This window comes from Hippoglossus stenolepis, chromosome 21 (assembly GCF_022539355.2).
Source record: "Hippoglossus stenolepis isolate QCI-W04-F060 chromosome 21, HSTE1.2, whole genome shotgun sequence".
NCBI lineage: Eukaryota > Metazoa > Chordata > Actinopteri > Pleuronectiformes > Pleuronectidae > Hippoglossus > Hippoglossus stenolepis.
Window position 1 is genome coordinate 17,251,352 of NC_061503.1, and position 21,456 is coordinate 17,272,807.

General features: G+C 43.7%; 3 protein-coding genes across 8 annotated transcripts; 2 read left to right on the plus strand and 1 right to left on the minus strand.

The window, feature by feature from the left end:
- Positions 1-1,187: 1,187 nt before the first annotated feature.
- On the minus strand, positions 1,188-8,350 carry bicral (BICRA like chromatin remodeling complex associated protein). Of its 5 annotated transcripts, none has more exons than XM_035145741.2 (13): positions 8,241-8,350; positions 6,053-6,111; positions 5,816-5,861; positions 5,414-5,462; positions 5,216-5,281; positions 3,616-4,851; positions 3,493-3,535; positions 3,349-3,389; positions 2,942-2,991; positions 2,688-2,833; positions 2,474-2,568; positions 2,293-2,395; positions 1,188-2,207 (listed from the first exon to the last, which is right to left on the minus strand). In XM_035145741.2, the coding sequence occupies exons 3-13, from the start codon at positions 5,854-5,856 to the stop codon at positions 1,708-1,710; spliced, it is 2,370 nt and encodes a 789-aa protein (XP_035001632.1). In that variant the 5' UTR covers positions 5,857-5,861; positions 6,053-6,111; positions 8,241-8,350; the 3' UTR covers positions 1,188-1,707. The 5 variants fall into 5 exon arrangements, with proteins under 5 accessions (XP_035001632.1, XP_035001627.1, XP_035001626.1 ...); XM_035145736.2 differs by having other exon boundaries at positions 6,053-6,116; positions 8,241-8,324; XM_035145735.2 differs by having other exon boundaries at positions 5,816-5,894; positions 6,053-6,116; positions 8,241-8,324.
- A 182-nt stretch (positions 8,351-8,532) lies between these two features.
- tbcc (tubulin folding cofactor C) lies at positions 8,533-10,736 on the plus strand. Its single transcript, XM_035145743.2, has one exon. The coding sequence runs from the start codon at positions 9,471-9,473 to the stop codon at positions 10,530-10,532; it is 1,062 nt and encodes a 353-aa protein (XP_035001634.1). The 5' UTR covers positions 8,533-9,470; the 3' UTR covers positions 10,533-10,736.
- A 1,670-nt stretch (positions 10,737-12,406) lies between these two features.
- On the plus strand, positions 12,407-19,600 carry prph2a (peripherin 2a (retinal degeneration, slow)). 2 transcript variants are annotated; one of them, XM_035145753.2, is made up of 4 exons: positions 12,407-12,732; positions 12,834-13,439; positions 14,922-15,168; positions 17,928-19,600. In XM_035145753.2, exons 2-4 carry the CDS (start codon positions 12,859-12,861, stop codon positions 18,126-18,128), a joined length of 1,029 nt encoding a protein of 342 aa, XP_035001644.1. In that variant the 5' UTR covers positions 12,407-12,732; positions 12,834-12,858; the 3' UTR covers positions 18,129-19,600. The 2 variants fall into 2 exon arrangements, with proteins under 2 accessions (XP_035001644.1, XP_035001643.1); XM_035145752.2 differs by having other exon boundaries at positions 12,407-13,439.
- The last annotated feature ends 1,856 nt before the right edge of the window (positions 19,601-21,456 follow it).

The following is a 21,456-nucleotide window of genomic DNA, read 5'->3' on the forward strand; positions in this document are numbered from 1 at the left end:
TAAATGAAAACTAAAACACGCTCGACATTAACGCCATGGGAGTTAATGTCGTTTTAGTCCTGGACAGAGAAATTAAAAAATCTGAGGATGATTCTGGACATGACCACACTCTCTCCTGGTAAATTTTGGTTGCTCTGCTGAGAGGGAAAAACAGAAAAGGTGAGAAATGCATGATGACAAAAAAAGACTGGCAAGTGAGGGAAACATCCAGGAGGTGTGAGCCAACACGAAAGAATAAAATCAGGCGTGGAAATCAAACTACATGAGAATGTAGCCACGGATCAGTGAGCACGTTTGCAGATCAACGTACAAACCTGATGGAGATGTCAAGGTATTCAAGCATAGATATGATCAATACAAAATAATATGCAGAAGGCAGACAAACATACAATCAATGACACTTCAAGGTGATTTAACATAACGACGATGTCGGAAACATTGCAATGAGCAGAACAGTCAAATTTTCTAATAATTAGGAAAATAAAAAAATCTAAATAAAAAAGATAAACATGTTGTAACATATCTTCCTCAATCTGAGGACTAATCTCCCCTGACACAAAATACACCGTGAAATGATAAGAGGTGGTTGAAATGGAGATTTGTCTGTGTCGGGGCTTGCATACCTTTAAGGTACAAAAGAAAACCAAAGCCAAAGAAAATGTGACTTAAGCACAAGGATTAAAGAAAAGAAAAGAAAAGAAGCGTTGCTGAGAAGAGTAAAACAACAGTAAGTCGAGTCAGACTGGTTTCTAGTGGGAGAGGTCGTCCTTGTTGCAGGCAGCTGAAAGCAGGCAAACTCATTTTGGTTCTGTTCACATTCTGTTTAGCCGAGCGCACGCCGAAGATCGACTCATGTTCTTACAGTTCCTGAAAAAAGCAACAGTACGTTTAGTGCAATTTGTCGAAGTGAACGTGTCTCCGCCGATCGAACCTCAAAGAATCTACCAAACCACGTGTTCATTGGGTGTTTCTGTGACGAGTGAATTCTGAAAGCAACTTCTTCATGTAAACAATAAAAAAAGAAAAGGAGAAACCTAGAATTAGGCACTGTCATCATCCCCCACATCCTGGGTTTGTTCAGCATAGGTACTGTGGGTAATCAGCTGGCACTAAATATATATATATATATATATATATATATATATATATATATATATATATATATATATATATATATATGGCATGTGTGTCTGTGTGTGAAGAGAGGAACACTCCTGAACTGTTTTCAGACATGAACTCTGGGAAATGTCACATATGAAGAACGCAGCAGGAGAAACTGACCCCTGAAGTCTGCGTTCTCACATGCAGCCCCTCCGAGTTTCATGAGATCATCCGGAGTTCAGTGTTTCATGTCTGAAAGCAGCTTCATCTTCAAGTTACCGTGAAATGAATATAAAGTCCATTGCATTGCACACATTCCCGGGTCTTTATAGGTATATATAAGTGCCTGTATCCACCTCGACTCCTACGTCATGCTTCAAAACAAAAAAAGAGAAATGTAAAAAACAAATTAAATACATGCTACATGGCCGATCGTGTCACAAAGACCCGAAACCTGAAAGAAGAGTTGACCTCTCTTCACACAGGGATTTGTTGGGGGATATAACAAATACTTCAACAGGAGAGATTAAAAATAAAAAAATAAACATGTACACACACGTATAAAAAGACAAAATCAAACACTGGGGATGATAAGAAGCATCAGTCTTAACATTCCAAGATGCTGTTGACCGCCGCCTCTAGAGCAGAGTCTGTGTCAGTGTGTGGGGGTGACGTGAGCTGAGCGGGGAACTGGGGCGGGATCGGCTGGGAGGACAGTTGGTGTGAACCCTGGTAGTGCGTCTGTCCTTCTGACTTTGCTGCTAGAGGCGAGGCGTTACCTGGGGGACAGCTGTTGGCAGCGGCGAGGCTGTTGTTGCTGCCGCCGCTGGGCTCAAAGCGCTGCTGGGATCTCTTCAGTTCAAGGACGCTCTTGTTTTCTAAGTGTAGAGGGGGGAGTCTGTCTGCCGCACCGGCTCCTGCAGCCCCGCCCCCTCCCGGATCACCACAGCCGGGCTGCGAGTCTGTCCTGTACGGCGGCTCCGTGGAGCCACTGTCTGACGGGTTCCAGCTACAGCTGGACGGAGGAGGGGCCGGGGGTGGGGCCGGGGCCGGTTCTGGGGAAAGTCTGGATTTCATGCCACAGCAGAAGTCTTCCAGAAAGCTGTCTGTAGAACAGATAAGAGAGGAAGAGTTGAAAAGAATGTCTTGTTTCTCCAAATTCCTTTACTCTTCCTTTTTTCTCGGTCTTACCTGGATCCACGAGTACCATGCGCTTGTCTTGCGTGAGGTTGCTGCGTTCCTCTTGGTTGAAGGTCCTGTCAATCATCACCATCTCCGATGACGGACTTGAACGCTGCAGGGGAAGGAGAGGCAACCTGTTAGCAACCGGTGAAATACATGAGTGCAACAACTTGCTCATGGACGCGCCTACCTCAGCTTCCACCAGTAGTAACCGTCTGTATTTGTTCACCATGGCCTGGGTCCTCTTCAGCACCTGAGTCGCTACGACCTCGAATTCATCATCAACTGGAAACAAAACAACACAAACCTCAAATTGGATAAAAGCTTTTTTTAATTCTCTATTGGATTTACTTTGTCTTCCTTTGAGATTTAGCTTCAGGCTAACAGATTAAGGCCGTACGTACCCTGTGAGAACTCCTCCTGGCTGGGCGGCGCCCCCTGGAACACGTGGTAAGGGAGGAGTCTTTGCAGCGCGTCGCTGATTGAAGTGAAACTTCGTCGATCTAGGGTCTGAACTCCGGCGTGATCCTTCCCCAGCCGTTGTAAAATCCTATAGAGACGAGAAAATCTCCTTCAATGGTTGAAACTATTTACACAAGTCAACACCTGACAAGTCAAAACTATTTAAATATTCACAGGGGAAAAAACAACAACTCACATTCCCTCTCTTGTAAGGGGCGGGTGGGCAGGCCTCTTCTGTGCACTGACCTGGAAACAGCACAGAAACCAACGCTGTCACAACATCACCAATATCGTCCCTATGAGCTTATTCTATTGTAGAATGTACCAGGGCTGCCCTCTGATAGAAGAGCTACATCTGGTTCCTTCAACTTAGACTGAAAGAAGTTAGTATTTGTCAATAAATAATGGTATGAAACTTTTTATCCTGACAATATTCTTGGTCGTGTCCCCGAGCCGTGAGACTGTTGACAAATGTAAATTATCTTGCTAACTGCATTTCTTTATATAGTATGTAGTTGTTGAGTAGTTGTTAGTTGTACCAACAGTCAGGTGGCAGCCCTAACACGTGCACAGACATGAGTGCAAAACAAATAATGAAAGTACCTGAGAGTTAAGCGTTGAATCTTGCGTCATGGTTCTCATGACTAAAAGAAACAAACAACACAAGTTAAGTCAAAGTACAGGAGACGACACAGACACATAAGACACTGACAAACATTTCTGAAACACCAGTAGAGTGTTAGTTACCATGAATGTTACCGGGCTGTTTGAGGGCAGGTGATGAGGAATTCTGAAAGATAAAACAGTTAAAGTCAGTCCGAGTAACAGGGTGGAAATTATTAAAATACCACCAGTGACGTTTAATTCTACCTGTCTGAAGTCTTGTTCCTGCGTCACTCCTCCAGTTAAAGGGGACAGGGACGTGCAGTTCTGGGTTTGAGTGACTAGGAGGCGCTGCACTGGGCTTGCTGACACTTGCGTTTGGCCGACGACCCCCAGGGTCAGCCGCCCAGGGGCACATGATGTCTGCACAGGTACCGTGGTCGAACAAGTAACTCCTGTCCATGTTTGGGTCACACACCCTCCAACCTGACTCGCGGTGACTAGTCCCTGATTCAGGATATACTGACCCCTCTGTGGTCCGGTGAAGTTCTGTCCTGCCACAATCTGCACCGCATTCTGACTGGTAATTAGGGCATTTGAGTTGGGGTCGCTGGGGCCGTTGTGGATGTTGCTGCCCTGAGTGAGGGACAAAGAGCTGGGGAGAAGGTACTGTCCAGGTTGTAAGTTTGTCTGTGCTTGTTGCTGCTCCAGGGATGGTTGTACTACAATGGAGCCATTGGCTGTGTAGTGCCCCCCAGAAGTAGCAGAGTTAGCATTAGCCATGGTGGTGGAAGTGGGCTGAAGACCGAGGCTGTAGACGGTCTGCGTCCCAGCTTGAAGTGGTTTAGGTTGGATAGGTCTGACAAGAGTCTGGGTCCCTCCGGGGCCTCTCTGGATGATAATGTTTTGAAGGGGGATGTTTTTAAAAGGTAGGCCGACTTGACCTTGAGTGGGGGCAAACACCTGCCCCCCTGTTGTGGCCCCTGTTGCAGCTACAGGGGCCCCCGGCCTCAACACAATCTGAGGAGTTCTCTCCAAACTGCTCAGAGTCATCATCCCCCCACCTGCCCCGAAGGATCCCAACACCTGGATGTGCTGGGCGGAGCCATTGGGCAGCTGGGAGACTCCCTGCAGGAACTGGCCTGTTGGAAACGCAGCTGTTGCCGTGGTAACCATACCCACTCCCCCTCCATAACCCCCAGAGACCAGCTGGGACTGGAAGGGAACCGGCGCCTGCACTAGAGTGGGAGCGGGCTGGGAGTCCAGTAAGGCCTCCTGGGCCAGCGTCTGCTCCGTGATGTCGGCCTCCATGAGGGACTTCTGCAGGATGTCAAAGGGCTGGTCCTCCCCCCCGAGGTCCACGCCGCCAGAAGAGTTCCCGGTCCCCAATTCATCCTCGATGAATGAAAGGCTGCTGGAGAGCTGGAGGCCTGCCCCGGCTGAATCGGCGCCGAATCCACCCATTGAGGAAGAGCCATCCTTGAGGCCAGAGTTGGAGCCAGGCTAAATGAGGCATTTAGAAAAAACAGTTTGCATGTGAAGGCCTCAGAATGTTTGCCAGGGTCTTAACTGCTTTTTACAACCTTTACAAACAGTAAATCAAACAAATAGTGCCGTGACAATTTACTCAACAGTGAAAGGAATTGATAAATGCAGCACCACTGTTTACTTCCCTTAACTTTCCATATGGTTAAATAGATCCTCTCCATACTGACTGAATCATAACAATGACATCAGTAGTAAAATATAACAAAAAACCTGATCAGTGTTGAGGCCCTAATCTGTCACGGGAAACTAAATCTCAAATAAAAAATAAAAGAATCCGTTTATGTTTTGGTTGGATGAGGATAATCACAGGGAAACTTACTGTGTCACCAGCAAAGAAGGATCCATCTGATCCATAAGCTGCGTTCGTCACATCATCCTCCTCAATCTGCAAAAACAAACGAATTGCTCAGAGAAGGGGAGGCCCGGGTGGTCTGGTCCCAGCATTAAAATCAAGCTTTTCTATTCAGACAAACTTTGTAAGGATCGACTTTGAATGTGTTCTGTAAGAGTCACTCACAGACTTGCTGTTGTTGCCATGGAGATAGTCATTCAATGCATCCACATCTCTGAAAAGGTTAGAAAGAAGACAGACTTTTTAACGGGGCAGAAAAACCTACGTCTCATGTAACAAACATTTCTTCTCACTTATGTTTGGGATAGAATTTGCTTTACTCCATGATAAAAGTAAATAGTCCACGATATATCTTTGCGTGAGGGATTTTTGTTTATTCACTTCTCTAAACCAACAAAAGATTAAAGGAATATGCTTGCAGACAATTGTGGCATCGATGTTTTGAAGAGTAACTTTGGAAATTATTATTTAGATTAAACTTAAGCAGACGTGTACAATGTGTAACCACGTTCACAAATCTTTACATAATCCTGCAGTTTATTCAAGTAATGTGAGCCAGATTTTTACCCTAAAATATCCAGAAGATGGCGATCGTCCTCATCATCCATGACACCTGAGAGATGATGGAAGGACACAGGTGAGGAGTCTAAGAAATGAAGATTAAAGGATTTATGTTCACATTTGCATGGACCACTGGCCACTGGCTTCATCAAACAATGGAGTAAACCTCAGTTGGGAACTTGTGTTTGTTTTTAAACTGAGCTGGGACACTTTGCATGTGTGCTGTGGCGGCATCTCACTCACAGGTTTCCAGCAGGAAGCATGGACTCAGTCATTTAACACCCTTTGTTTCCTGCAGCAAGCTGGGCTGCGGGGGGTGAGAAGCTAGATTTAGTGGGATTGCAAAATTACAGGTGCGAGATACATGGTGTGGGAGTGTCGGAGACGGATGGGTTTGTGAAATGAGGGCGTGCAGAGACAGACGGGGACGGATACAGTGTGTCATTCATTGCTGTGGGAGATCAGCATGTACGTGAGGGCAGGGCGGCCTTCATCCCCCCTGCAGCAGATACTCAAACTCCCACCCATAATCCTCCTCTGCTGTCCCACATTGGTTGTCTTTCGTGTCTGCCCGAAGCAAAAAATGGCCATTTGAGTGTAAAACTCCACCCTACTCTATGTATACCACAGACACTTGCTTTCAGCCTCTACGCTCACAGAGGAGCTGGCTTTATGTTTTGAAACGTACGCAGCCATCTTGGTGCTACTAATAAAAAAAAAGAAAAGGGACACAACAATGAGACAGTGAGCGTTAATGTGAGGCTGCAGAGGAAGGATGTGAGAGTTTGGATATCTACTTTGTTTCTTTAAAGTGCTTTGATGTAAAAGGTTGTATTTCAACAAAGTTTAAGACAAGTATTTGTATCAGAATATCAAAAGTACCTTCAGTGGCTATTGAGTGTGTTTAGAATGACATTGTTGTTTTTGTGCTTCTGGTCAAAGTCGAGGGGAAGCGGAGCTTTTGTGTGTCTGTGCAAAATATTACAACGGCAATGCTACAAAATGGCTGTTAGCACGACACAGGCTTGTCTTTACAGCCACGTTCAGCCTCCATCTTTGATCCGGGGAGAACAAAGGAGTACAGGAGCTACTGCTCAGACCAAACAGTTCAGACCGACGATCAAACGACATTTAATCACATGTAAACACGGTATTTTGAGGAAAATCATTTAATGTCAAGTATCAGTAACAATAACTCGATGTTGTACAGAATCCTTTGTGCTTTGAAAAGTGATTCAACGATACAGAAATATGCCAAACTACGACAAAGGGAAGCAATTATCACAGTGACGGTATAATTTTCACGCAAACGTTTAAGTGCGAGTTGTTTCAATTAAAAGAAACAAAACAACCCGGCGCTTTCTTCGTGTATTTGAGTCGTTAACGCAATTAGTTCCATCGTGTTGTGATTACGCGTTCTACAAATCAAAATGTTAACGTTAGCAGCGTCAAAAACAAACAAACATAAAGCGCCCGAAATAAAGAGTTTACCGACAAAACTGAGGCATAGTTGCGGCTGTTTAGCGTTCGGATTCTATGCGTTATTTCTATTGTTTTGATCAAGTTAGTCAATGAGAAGCCACGTCGCCGCAAAGCGTTTGGATTAAGAGCTAATTTTCGTCGCATCGTAGCACGAACGCCTCGACGGAAACCAAGCTAGTCCCCGTGTCGCAGTGCTTCCCCCGAAGCGTCGAGGGGTCGTCGGTTTAGAGAAACGAGCTAAACCTGCAGCTAGCTAGTTTTAAATTCCTAAAAATAGATCGAATCGACAGCTTGATAATCGACTTTGGAGCCGCACTAAATAAACGCCCGTGATCCAGCCTGCGTGGCTCGGCTGTCTCTGACGCGCCGGGTCCGTCTCCGCTGACTTTCACGTGTCCTCCATGAGCAACACAAAAACACAACAACGTCGCCGCCTTTGACTCAAAATACCGAAACCGCCTCGTTCCAACCGGGGCGAGGTTTTTAACTCTAAACACCATCCCCGGTTCGGCTCCGGACGCGTCGCCCCCCTCTTGCGCTGCGACGCTTTAACCGATGCGCACCGGCCTGCTCCGGTTAGCTATAGCCGCCCGTGTCGACGGCAGGAATCCGTGGGAAAATGCCGCGGAGGAGAAACGGCGTGGAAATTTCTCCCGATTAGCGACGACAACACAAAAGACGCGTCAAAAGAGGCGAACTCCCGCTTCACTCGGCTTGAAACCCAATATCTCCATTTGGCAACTTTTAATTTGCTGCCCCCTCCTTCTCCTCCTCCTCCTGCTCCCTCTCCCACTCGGATGTTTTTTCTCCGGCTCCCCGCTCTGCCTCGGACACATTTCGCTCTGCGCTCGGACTCTTCCCTCCCTGAAGGAAGCAGGAAGGAGCCTGCGTGTGTTTCTGCCTTGAAATTTTTATCGCAAAATTATAATTCACTCAGAGGGAAACTCACCGGCATGAAAAAGCAGTGCAACGTCAACGGGGTTTCCTCGCCATCGCCGCACGGGTCGCCGGGGTAGTGCACGGAGCGACCCGCAGCAGCGGCGGCGGCGGGGATGGTGGTGATGGTGGTGGTGGTGGTGCACGCCGACATCCTGACATGTCTGTGGGATTCAAGTGTTCCAGCTGCCATGAGTGATAATTAAATACATATTTAATATTTACTGATATTAAGGTGTTATAGTTGAATCCAGCGCCCACGTGACCAGCAGGTAAATGCTGTCAGACATCATCACCGACAGTAGAGGGCGGGCCTCTGATCATTGTGACACACCTTTGTTATTCCTCAGGTGTAAAAAGTCATACTTTATACCTTACTATACACACAACATATACAGTTATACATTTTTATACAATGCAGTGTCTATAATAAAGTACTAACCTAAATATAAACAGTAGTTTATGATGACAAGTAGTTTGATTCAATTCAAAACAGCTTTATTTGTCCCCGGAGGAAAAATCTAGGTTTGAAAACCTTTTAATGAATAAATGTATAGATGATTAAAGAGTAAAAACAAAATAAAACACTCTGTATAACACAAACTGAGAACTGTACTACATACATACACTCATACACACATACATACATGCATACATACACACACACACACACACATATATTTAAAACAACAAGCAGTTTGAAGAAATTTAACGAATAACATTTTTTATAGAGGATTAAAGACAACAAAACATTCTAAAATGAAAGATATATCACAAAGTGAGTACTATATACATACATATAGACACATACATGCATAATACATACATACCTACGTGCATATTACTCATTATGAAATAACGTAGGTGCATATACATATAGATATATGGATCATATGTCCGTGGCTCTTTCTATGTGAAATCTAAACAAGTTTTTAAAAAGGTTACTTGCTTACTTTCCACTGCTAACCATAATATGTATTGTAACTCACAGCGGGAACAACTTTTCCTGGTTATCCAACTTTTTATTTGAAAATTGTATTTGATGTATAACTTATTGGTCCCATCTAATACACGGAGGAGGCTATGTCTTTGATCTTTGGCAAAGATCATAGACATTACAGCTTTGATCATAAAAACCTCCGCTACAGTGGGTGGCGGTGTGGAGCGTTCACCTCGGGTTTCACTAACCGAGAAGAAGAATAAAAGGAGCTGTCACTTCCGCAAACACAGTCACTGCAGCAACATGGAGACCGCACATGAAGTCAGTCAGGAGAATAAGTTCGCTACTGACAGCGATGGAGCAAAGATTCAAGAGCGGATTGAGAAGCGGAACCAGGAGAGAATAGATGGTGTGGAGCGGAGGAAGGAAGAGAAGGAGACTCGGTCCGTGCCGGAGGAGAAGACCGAGTACTTCGCCAGAACCTTCCAGACGGAGCTGGCGTGTATCGAGGAGCTGCTGTCCCGCTGCTCCGGAGAGGACCGGGCCGAGGTGATCCGGAGGCTGGAGGAGACCACGACCAAAACCGCGCAGCTCCAGAAGTTTGTGAACGACAGCGTGATGTTCCTGACGCAGTACGAGCTGAGGAGGTCGCAGGCTGCTCTCCAGAAGCTGCAGAGCTCCATCTCTGAGGCCAGAGACAAGGCGATGCCCAAGAAGAAGTTTGCCTTTCGAGCTCGCACCCAAGACACAGCTCCCCCTGGTGCTGCCACACCTGCACAGTCTGGAGAGGTGAATGGAGGAGGTGGTGCATCTGAGAAGTCTCCACCTGGGGCTGCCACACCTGCACAGTCTGGAGAGGCCCCTGACCAGTGTGGCTTCTCCAACAAGGACGGTGAGCTTCTGACCAAAACTGCCGAGGAGATCCAACAAGGAGACGTGCTGCTGACCCACCTGTCCAACTGCAAGGTGCGTCTGTTCGGTTCCCCCAGCACGCTGCACCTCAAGCACATCGACAGCTGCGAGATCCTGTGCGGGCCCGTGTCCACCTCCGTGTTCGTGGATCACTGCAAGAACAGCACCCTGGCCTTCCCCTGTCAGCAGCTGCGGACCCACAACACCACAGAGACCCAGGTGTACCTGCACGTCACCTGCCGAGCCATCATAGAGGACTGTCACGGGGTGAGCCTCGCCCCGTTCTCCTGGTCTTATCCCACCATGGACGCCGACTACAAAGTGTCCGGCCTGGACCGGGACAAAAACAACTGGAGCCAGGTGGATGACTTCAACTGGCTGGCATTAAGAACACCTTCACCCAACTGGAGTGTCATCCCGGAGGCAGACAGGAAAACCAGCTGGGACGACTAGTGTTTCACTTTTGACTTTCACAATTAACACATCCACAAAACCACCAAACAAAATATGTTGAAGTTACCTCATGAATGTTAGCTCATTTTATTTAACTGCATCAGCTGCTCTCGGTTTTAGGAAAACATGTAACTCATATAGACCACACTCTCATTCTAATAGGAAGAACCTGAATAATAAAAAAAACTGAAAAAAACTAGAATGGTTTTATTATTATTATTATTATTATTATTATTATTATTATTTTGATCATGCCTTTCCCCCCTTTTTTTCAATTAGTAATTCTCTGGAATAAAATGAAATATCAAAGGAAAACAAAATACCAGTTATTTTTAAGCCAGAAGTTCAATGAGTATCAAGAACAGAATTGGGAGCCAGTCAAACTACTGAAAGGTAACAGCTTTAAATCACTATGTGACACTGTCGTCATTACAGTGGATTTGAATAAAGCTTCTGGCAGCTGCCGCCCTGAACGGCACCTGGAGTTTTCTGTGGAGCACAAACCTGAATGAACAGAGTCTGGTCTGTACTTTGGAAAAAGACAATTTGAGAGTAACATTTTACTCCAGATGTTATTTTTGACCATGAATACAAATAAACCCAGTCCACTTCTAAAAGAACAACACTGATTATACATCTTTGGCAAGTTAATCAACTTATAAACAAGATTTCTTCAGCAACAAATTTTAACCTAAACTATACATCAATAAAAATGACTTGACTTTCACTGCAGCTATTTTAGCATTGGTAATCAGTATTTAAACATGTAATGAAGGTATTATTACACACTATAGTGAAGTTGTGAGGATATGTAAGTTTTGATTAATGTAATAATATAAAATATGTCTTCATAGGAGAATTTAATGTTAACAACACTGAACATTAATACACAAGCCTTATATCTGTATACAACTACATTATGGTGTGTTTGAAACTGTGTATTACATGTTTACATACTACTGACAAATGCTTAATGGGGGTGGATGTTAACTTGAAGATATCAGTATTTAAAAAAGAAAAATATCAGATTTCTTTTAAAAAAATGTTCAGGGTTTCCTTCAGCCGTGAACATTTGTGAGCAGATTTATGTGGTTTAAAAGGAAGAAATAATTCCACATAATTTGAAGGATGCAGTTTTTAAAAACCTGTAAATATGCAGTACATCGAGGGGCTGGGATTCACAGTAGAACTGCTGCAGTAAGCAACTCTCGTGTGGTCACGGTGAAGTCCAAGTCAAAACACTCCGGGGAAAAGCCTTGACTCTGATCAGGGAACGTATCTGGCTCATGTTTGTGCCAAACACAGTGTCGACAGTAACGGCCAAGACAAGACAACAAGTAAAGTTCATTACTGAGACAACGTAAATCACTTCAATACATTAATAAGCTTTGACAGATCTTGTTTTCCACAAGTATCTTATATGCTTAAATATTTATTAATGTGTGACCACATGTTCTATGAAGCTAGTGTCAGATTTGAGTTTATGACTGAATTCTTCACATATAGATAGAGATGGTTTGATTTGGGATCCTGAAAGCTCTTGTGCGTCTGTGAATGGGTAATTGGGGCTATATTAACTCAGCCTATTCGCTCCACTGGGAAGACGTCCGGTCTCTTGAACTGGTCGACCAATACCTGTGAATGGGTATGGACCATTAATAGCGTCACTTTCATGTAAGTGGAACTTGTCAGAGCTTCAGCTGACGCCTCAACAGCCACTAGTGTGTTCAATCAAGGCAACTATGACCACGTGAAAAGCTCAAACCAATTATGGCCCCTGATAGCGGCTTACTACCGGGCTCATCTTGTGTGGAGGGATTTCTCTAAATTGGATCAGGCTACTTACAGGGGCTTACCATGACGTACTGTAACTTTGAGTTTAATCATGAGGATCCTCGGCAATCTTCCGCCTCTCAGAGAGAACGGAACATCGCGATTAGCCTCGCCCGTGTGTCAAGGAAGGAAAACTTGGTAAAAGTTGCTGAAAACAAAGCTTTGTGAAGTTTGAAGGTTCCGTCACGATGGCAGAGGAGACAGCTTTGAAGAAATAACACTCCTGTGATCCACCGGGGTCGTCCAGGGTTCTTCATCTCTGCTCCTTCGCTGTGGGATGGATTACCGCCTGAGCTGATTCTGCTTCCTGCTGGACCAGCCAGAGGAGACCCTGACAACCAAGAGACTGGGAAGCTAGGACTAACAGGTTGGCACCGTCAAGAGCGTTTATCCAAACTGAGTTGCAAAGTTTAAACTCGGAGTTCCTGCTGATCTACATCGTCGTTTGACTCCTCTTTTTCTGCACAGGCAAGGACACACCTCGGATTGAACAATGGCTTTGATGTTGGTCAAGTTCGATCTGAAAAAGCGAGTGAAGCTCGCTCAGACGGTCTGGTTCATGTACTGGTTTGCTGTAATGGCCGGCGTGCTGGTGTTCAGCATGGGCCTGTTCTTTAAGATCGAGCTGAGAAAGCGCTCGGAACTCATGGACAACAACGAGAGCCACTTCTTACCCAACCTGCTCATAGTTATGGGTCTAATAACGTGCGGCATCAATGCCTTTGGAGGAAAGGTCTGCTACGACTCGCTGGACCCTTCCAAGTTCGTAAAGTGGAAGCCCATGTTGAAGTCCTTCCTGGTGGTGTGCGTGGTCTTGAACGGTCTGCTGCTCGTGACGACTCTGCTGTGCTTCTTGATGAAGATCCCTCTGCAGTTCACCCTGGCCGAGGGGCTGAGGAACGGCATGAAGTACTACAAGGACACGGACACACCGGGCCGCTGTTACATGAAGAGGACCCTGGACCTGATGCAGATGGAGTTTCGTTGCTGCGGGAACGACCAATACAGAGATTGGTTCGAGATTCAGTGGGTCAGCAACCGCTACCTGGACTTCAGCGCAAAGGAAGTCAAAGAGTAAGTGACAAAGATTCACAATCCTTCATAATAACCTGTAAAGATCGTTGATATGTGACGTGACAGTGAAATGACTCTTCAGCTCAGAGAGATTGTCATTGAACCTTTGGGCATCAAGATGGCGGCTGCCGAAGGTACAGTGCTTCTGTGCAAAGTTAAGAGTTCAGTATAAGTGGATTGGAGGTGAAGGTAGGTCAGGGCAGTGTATTATTCACTTTCCTCCCCTGGGGATTACCGCCTCAGAAAGGGTGACAGCAACAGGCAGCAACTGGGCCGTGGCGTTGGGGCCTGGGAGGGCAGAGGAGGTTACTAGGCAGTTCTATGGATAAAGACAAGGGGAGGGGCTTTGGTGATTAGCTGCAGAAAACGATATGAAGGTCAAGAGTAGGATTATAAATTGATTGTTCCAATGCAGTGACACGTGGCCACTTTTTTGTGTTGACATTTATCGATTGATTGGTCGATTTCAGCAACAAGAACCAGTTTTCTTTGCAAGGACAGCTGTGACGAGGGCGGTTTTGCGCATTGGCACATAATTAGTGCTTAATCTCCAGGATTACTTCTATATGTCCTTCAAGAATCAGTGTCCTGTTTAATCAGCGGGGGGCCTGGAAACGCTCCAGGGACAACAACGTCTGAAAAAACACAGTTTTGGCTGGGATTTTAAAATCAGTATTAAAAGTGGCTGCCTGATTATAAAGAGGCCGTGATTGGTGGCACTTTCTATGCTTGTGGAGGCCTTTGTTAATAGGTAATTTGAAGTTTTCAAGTTAAATCCCCTCGTCTTTTCCTTTTGACCCAATTTCAAATCATCCATTTAAATTGATTATGCATTAATTCATATCCAGCATTCCTGTACATTTTGTGGTGTTGATCAACCGAAGTGTTACATGTGAAACTATTTTGGGCTTCGATCTTCCAAGAAATCACTGATCCATATCGAACCGTCTCAAGTCTTTGTGATCCAATCACACTCGTCTTTCCATTGACCTACAACTTTCAATCACAGCTGAGATCTTTATTGAGCACTTACAGAAATACTGAAGCACATTTTCAACCAGAAAACATTTATTTGCCCTGAACGATAAAGATACCCTTTAATTCAAATTCAAGTAATCGTACTCTGTGTGATATCTAGGCCTTCTTAATAGACTGAATACAAAATACACATCACTTCAGGCTTTGTGAGTCTAATATATTTGATAAAAGGCTGTTTGTTGATGTGGTAAGAATATGTGGAATTTTATTGTAAAGTACAATAACACCACTTACTGTGGCCGAGAAGTTCAGCTGCGCAACGTTCCAATTTAATATTGGTTATTTTTGGTTGAAGATAGATCCAACTTGGCCCCTCTAATTATACTTCATATAGCTCACACAACACTTTAGCTCACACGACAATATAATAAGCTCCTGACCTCTTATCCGACCTCACGACCACCTCCAGCCCATCATAACATGACACTGCTTCCTTCCTCTCAGCCGCATCAGCAGCAATGTGGACGGCCAGTACCTGATGGACGGAGTCCCGTTCAGCTGCTGTAACCCCAGCTCCCCGAGACCCTGCATCCAGCTGCAGATGACCAACAACTCTGCCTACTACAGCTACGACCACTACACCGAGGAGCTCAACGTGTGGCGGCGCGGCTGCCGTGAAGCCCTGCTGTCCTACTACGGCGGCTTGATGAACACCATCGGAGCCTTAGTGTTGCTGATCACTATGCTGGAGGTCAGACCCACAGAAGCACAAACACGAATAGAGAAGAATTCATGCAAATGTGATAAATATTCCTCCTGACTTCAAACTGTTTAGCTAAAGAAATGGTTTGACTAACTAACTTAATTACAGGAGAACATCTACACCGACCACTGCACAGGAAACTAGAGAGTTCAAACCTCCCAGAGGCCCAAAAGCCACAAGACACACCAAATTGAACATAGTCATAAATATCAGTCTCCTAAATATACTTTCGATTCCCCAGGAAATTGGTGATAATGTCAAAAAAAGCTGTATGTCACAATGTTAAAGAAAGTGAAAATGGGTTCCTCCATGATCTATACAGCATCCTCCTACTAACTTTCCTCATAATCTGTTGGGGAGTTGTTTGTGCAATGCTGCTAAAAGAAGTGAAACTGAAAACAAACACCGTGCCAGAGTTAACAAGTTTGGATGAGTCCTAAGAAAAGCCATTTCTCAGAAGTGGGGTAATTAACCAGAAGTGCATTTATCAAACCAACCAGTTAGTCTTGATACTTAAAGTCTTTTCTCTCTGGAACAAATGAAAAATACAGTTTGAAAACACTTGCTCGTTGCTGCCCCCTAGACCTGGAGAGCAGAAAACACTTGAGGGTTGGAGAAAATTTCAGTTTAATCCAACAGTCAAAGGAAATAATATTGAGAGACATGATTCCACTTTTGAAAATGAACTTGTTGTTTTACAAGAGGAAATACATGGTGACTAAGTGGATGTTTTTGAAAATGCACATCTGGTTAACTTCTTAATTTCTGTGATAGGTTTTATCCACAAGAAAAGTACCTAAAAGTCTGATAGACTTTTGTTTTGCACTATTAGGAGCAATAGGTGGATCCTACTGTTCTGAGCAATTACATGGCTCCATTTAAATGGAAATATCAGCTTTTAAAACTTTATTTTATGAAAGTCTAAATGATCCTATTTCAGTCCAAATCCAAACTTTAGATTTACCACCTTTATCTGACATTTATAAAAAAAATCAACTGACCACACAAGTCTCCCCCTTCATTGCAGTGTCAGTGTTTCCACTTCTCACTTCAGGATTAGTTACGATATCACAAATTAGTACGAGATAGCCTTCAAAGTTTAAGATGAGCAGATGGAAACTTTCCCCGTTCAGCAGATACATGTGGAAACACAAGCGTCAGTCTGCAAGCAACAATAATCAAAACAGTTTGAAGCAGAATGGGTGTTTTCCAATAAAATTCAGGGGAGAGCTCAGGAGTCAGACGAGGACTTTGAGGACTTAGCAGCGAGAAGTGAGGTGAAGAGCCTGAGAACAAACATGTAAAGCCTCGACCCAGTTGGCAGCGGCGTCGCCCATCGCCTCCTTCCTTTCTTCCCCTCTCCACGTTCCACCCCCCGCTGTCGTCTCTATCCACTTACAGCATCTCCTTCCCAAACAACTCTTATCCTCTTTACCTGACTGTGGTTCCTCCTGCCCTACTCTCAGGTTACCCTGTGCCGCCTCTCCCACGTATGGATGTGCAGCTTAACGACAGCCGCTCACCTGATACTTTCTACCCATCCTGTTATTCTGCAGCAGCCAAACGGCCTCTCTGCTCCCTGCAGCTGTCACTGCCAACATCTGTTGTTGTTGTTGTTGTTGTTGTTGAGAGGTTCCAGTTCCTGTATCACCTCGTGGAGACGTTAAATAGGACAGGTTAGATAAAGCCACTGTACCAGAAGTGCTGCAGACAAACCCTTGATCTAAAAACGTGGATTGAGGTGATGTATGGAAGCTGATCAACAGACGGAGAGTCTGAGGAATCACGGATTTTAAGAATAGTTACACAAGAGTCTGTTTGCCGACACAGATAGCCGTCTCTGAGATGGAGTGATCTGTCATAAGGACAGACCCACTTCCTGATCTGACTTTTTACCTTCTTATTGATGAGGCCTGCAGGCTGTAGACAACTTCAAGAAATCGGAAATATATAAATAAATATATAAACTCACTTCACATATGAATAGAAACATGTACAAACAATTAGTAAATTAAACGTATAACCTGTGTTTTGTCAATCAATCAGTTCAACTCTATTTTTAAAGCACTTTTCTTACAAAGAATGTAACGCAAAGTGCTTTACAGAATAAAAGCATTAAAAACTATATCTTCACCCATCCACCCAACTCCATCCACACAAAGGATAAAATAAAATGATATAATGATGAAACGATAAATGTGATCAATAAAAGATAAAATAGGAAAATACTAAAAAGATCATGACATGATAAGAATAATAAAACAAAACTAGAGGTAAAAGTAAGATATACAATTTTAAACAATTCAGAGAAATATAAGTAACTGAATAACTAAATGAAATAGAATAAAATAATATATCTGTGAAATGCATGAATAATAAGAGACATAAATTAATAAAATATATAAATTTATCAAAAGATTTAAACTAAAAGTCTGACTTGAGTTTGCCTTTAAAAACACTTTATAAAATTACAAATTACATCTACATGTATAATATCTCTTTATCTCTTTGTGTCACACATGCCTAGCTAAAGGATTTTCAAAATAAGGCTGTAACTAAGAACTATTTTCATTATCTGCATTGTTTTGAAATGATTGATTAATCTTCTCGATGTCTTCTCGCCTCTGATTGAGTGTAAAAATGCCCCAAGCCCTAAAACCGTTGCTCATCGTTGCCCAGAAGGTGACACAGTGATTCCTAAAGGCCCAAGTTTGAATCTATCTGATGCGTGTCCCCGTCCTCTGCAGGTTTCCGTGACTGTGGGCCTGCAGTACGTCAACAGCTCCCTGTCCACCCTGGTCAACCCGGAGGACCCGGAGAGCGAGAGCGAGGGCTGGATCCTGGAGAAGACGGTGAAGGAGACGTTCAGCGACATCATGGCCAACATGAAGGCCATGGGCAAAGGGGGCAAGGTGGATGAGGGCGGCGACGCACCAGCGGAAAGCTGAGCGAACCCCTCCTGCAAAAACTGACACCACTCCCACCGGAAGAGGAGAGCGAGGGGACGTGTGAGATTTTTTTTCTACCAACATTTATTATTATATAGACACTACCCACACACACATTTGGCTTTGAACTCCTTTTAAACGGACTCCTTTACAAATGGACTGGCATTAATAAAATACTGTATATCCAAACATAGAGGGAGATCACGAGTAGGTCGAGTTGTGTTTTTGATTTTTCCCCCCAAATTAAGCAAGCTCTGTCTTTTGCTTCACAGCAATCTTTTAAAGAGGTTTTCAGTTTTGGTGTCTGATGTTCTGTGGATTTGGATTTATGGTTTTTCCACAAAAAAAAAAGGTGCAAATGGACAAGTCAAGTAAATACGAACATTGTGTGAGGTGAGACCGACATTAGAGCCCGACCGATATTAATATTTGTGGCCGATACTGATATTAGGGAGTAAAAAAATTTCCACACCGTTGTATAGCTCCCAATATACTTAAAAAGGATATTAAGATGCCGTTATCAGATTCAAAATGTAATTGAGACATGATATTTGACACGTTATTAAAAATAACTATAAATAAAAAGAAAACACAACTGCAACCAAATATATAGAACTTGAAAAAAACTAATTTCAGAACATAAATGCACATCCTTTCTGCATTATCCTGTAAAATACAAGTTTTCACATCAGCAAACACAAACGCAGACACCAATATGTTTGTGAAATACTCAAATTCGACAAATATTTACTGTTAAATCTGTCGGGCTCTAATACAGAAGTAATATCTCCTTGGGATGGTTGTTGGATAGTTTGATGGGGATGGTGGTTGCCATGCAGCCTCCCCCTGTCATGGAGACAGAGGTGCAGATGGAAGATATTTCCATCCCAAAGAAACGCGGCGTGTTATTCTCATTGACGGGTCTGTTGTGCTTTTGGCTACAAAAGTCTCCAGACAAACACTCCAGCCCACGTCTGTCCACGATGGCGACTGGAGAAGCTCCTGAGACGGAGTCAAATTCTAAATTGAAGGAATCGGTGTGAGTTTTGCGTGGATGTTTAGGCGCAGCGGTGGAAGAGGGAGGGATGGGCGTCAGGAGGCGAGCTTCAGAGAGCAGCAGGGGAAACTCCGAACCCGCGGAGGACGACTCAATTTGGCAGCTAAATCTTGGCTCTTCACCCCCTGTCCTGTAATCTCACACCCTCTCTGACGCTTCCCCTGTTCGTTTACTCTCTGTATATTGACACATATGTATGTATATTCTAACAACCGGGTTGCTGTCTTTGTACATAGTGTAGAAATGATGATAAAAAAATTTAACTTTTTTTAAAAAAACACAACCTAATTAAGCTAAATCTTTTATTTAAATCCATGTAAAGTTTCTCTTTTCCATATGATTTTTCTTTGTCTGTGTAGAGCAGAGATCATGCTGACTGTGTACATGAATAAAGGATTTTAGAGATGTGATCTGACACTGGAATGATGACGTCATGGTGTCCCGACCTTGAGCGGCACAGACCTGAGGTGGAGCGGCGAGGCGTGCTGTGAGTGACGCAGGGTTCCTGATTAAGTCAATAGGATAAGGACAATTAAGGCATTACTGCTTTCACATGGACATGGGATGACTCTTCACATGTCTAGTGTAAGGACGTATGTGTGTGTGTGTGTGTGTGTGTGTGTGTGTGTGTGTGTGTGTGTGTGTGTGTGTGTTTTGCTTGGTGAAGGGGGCTACACAAACTAAATAGTGCATGTACTGTATTTCTAAGTGACTTTTCTGGGTAAAAGTTTCACTGGAATTGAATTTCTGCCGTAAAAAATGATCTTTGACCTCAGAGATTTCAAGTAATTTTGATTAAAAGCAACCAAAAGGCCCAGTTTTTCCATTCTACTGAAGCACAGTCCTCTTTAAAACACGTGCATCTGAACTTAGATCCACATGTTCTGCAGAAATGAGGAATAAGGAGCCATGATATCAAAGTCAATGTGGCTCAGGAGGCAGATGATGTGGGCGGGTGAAGCTGCAGAGAGTCAGTGGGAGCGGTAAAGAGGCCAAACTCTGAGCGGTATTTTTGTTGGACCAAAGCACATAACCGGCGCTGAGCAGATAAGAAGCTTAATCGGCTTTAGATTAGCATGAGCCCCTCAGCCAGGTGAGCAGGTGATGTCCTACTGCAGGACTCACGTCACAGAGACAGACACATAGAGACACAGAGACACAGACAGACAGACAGATAGATAGACAGACAGACAGACAGACAGACAGACAGACAGACAGACAGACAGTCAGACAGACAGGAGAAAGTAAAGATCAGAGCAGGGTGAAGACGCCCTTCAGGGAACAAACTGATTTGAGATTAAGACTTAAGATCGTTTTCACAAATAACGTTTAACATGTGCAAACTGGGGAGTGAGAAGATCTTCAGATCCTTTGCTGAAATAAAAGTACTTTAATACAAGTAAAAAGTCCTGCATTAAAATAATACAGAGTAGTTTCCAAAGTAGAAGTACTCATTATTACTACCTGTAATATACTGTGATTATCATAGACTTTCACATTTAACTTGACAATGTTATCAAAAATAAGACAGTGAGTACTATACAATATCATATAACAGTACTTTAATTGGGTACTGTATGATGCTTTATAAACTACACACTTTTACTTGTGTATATATACACACAGCTGCTCCCATAGAGACAACTCCCAAACTGAAGAAACACGAATAAGCTGCAGACGTCCTCCTGTGTGTCGACTGCATTCTGCTGCTCTCTGTTGGTAACTGCAGGAAACAAACTGAGACCCACACTGAGTGTGTGTGAATCTACTCAAACATCTCCCACTGTAATAATCTAATGTGAGGTCAGTATGGAAGAATATGACGGCCAAACATAGTGACAAAAGTAGAAGAGGAAGTTTTTTATTTTTTTGTATTTTAAGAAGAAAGCAGAACTAAATCAGTGGAAAATGTCTGGTATTTTTTCTGGTATTTTGGGAATGAAGTTGAAATGTTGAGCAACCGACAGCTGAATGAGTGTCCTGCTAAATCTCTTCAACGTCCTGTCACTGATTATCACACTAAAAAGATCTGGAATTATCCTTTTTTATAAAACACTGAGGAACAACTTTAGATGTTTGATATACTCCTAAAACTTTAACTTTAATCTTTGTATTTCAAGTTCATTATCAACACTTTGACCTCATTCTTAATTAACTAAATTAAATAACAAACCTCTGATATAGCTCTGCTGTCTTCTTGACATTTTAACTTTATTCTCCAGCTGCAAAATCCCCTTTTCCTTCGGCCTCACCCTGATACTCAGCTGATTC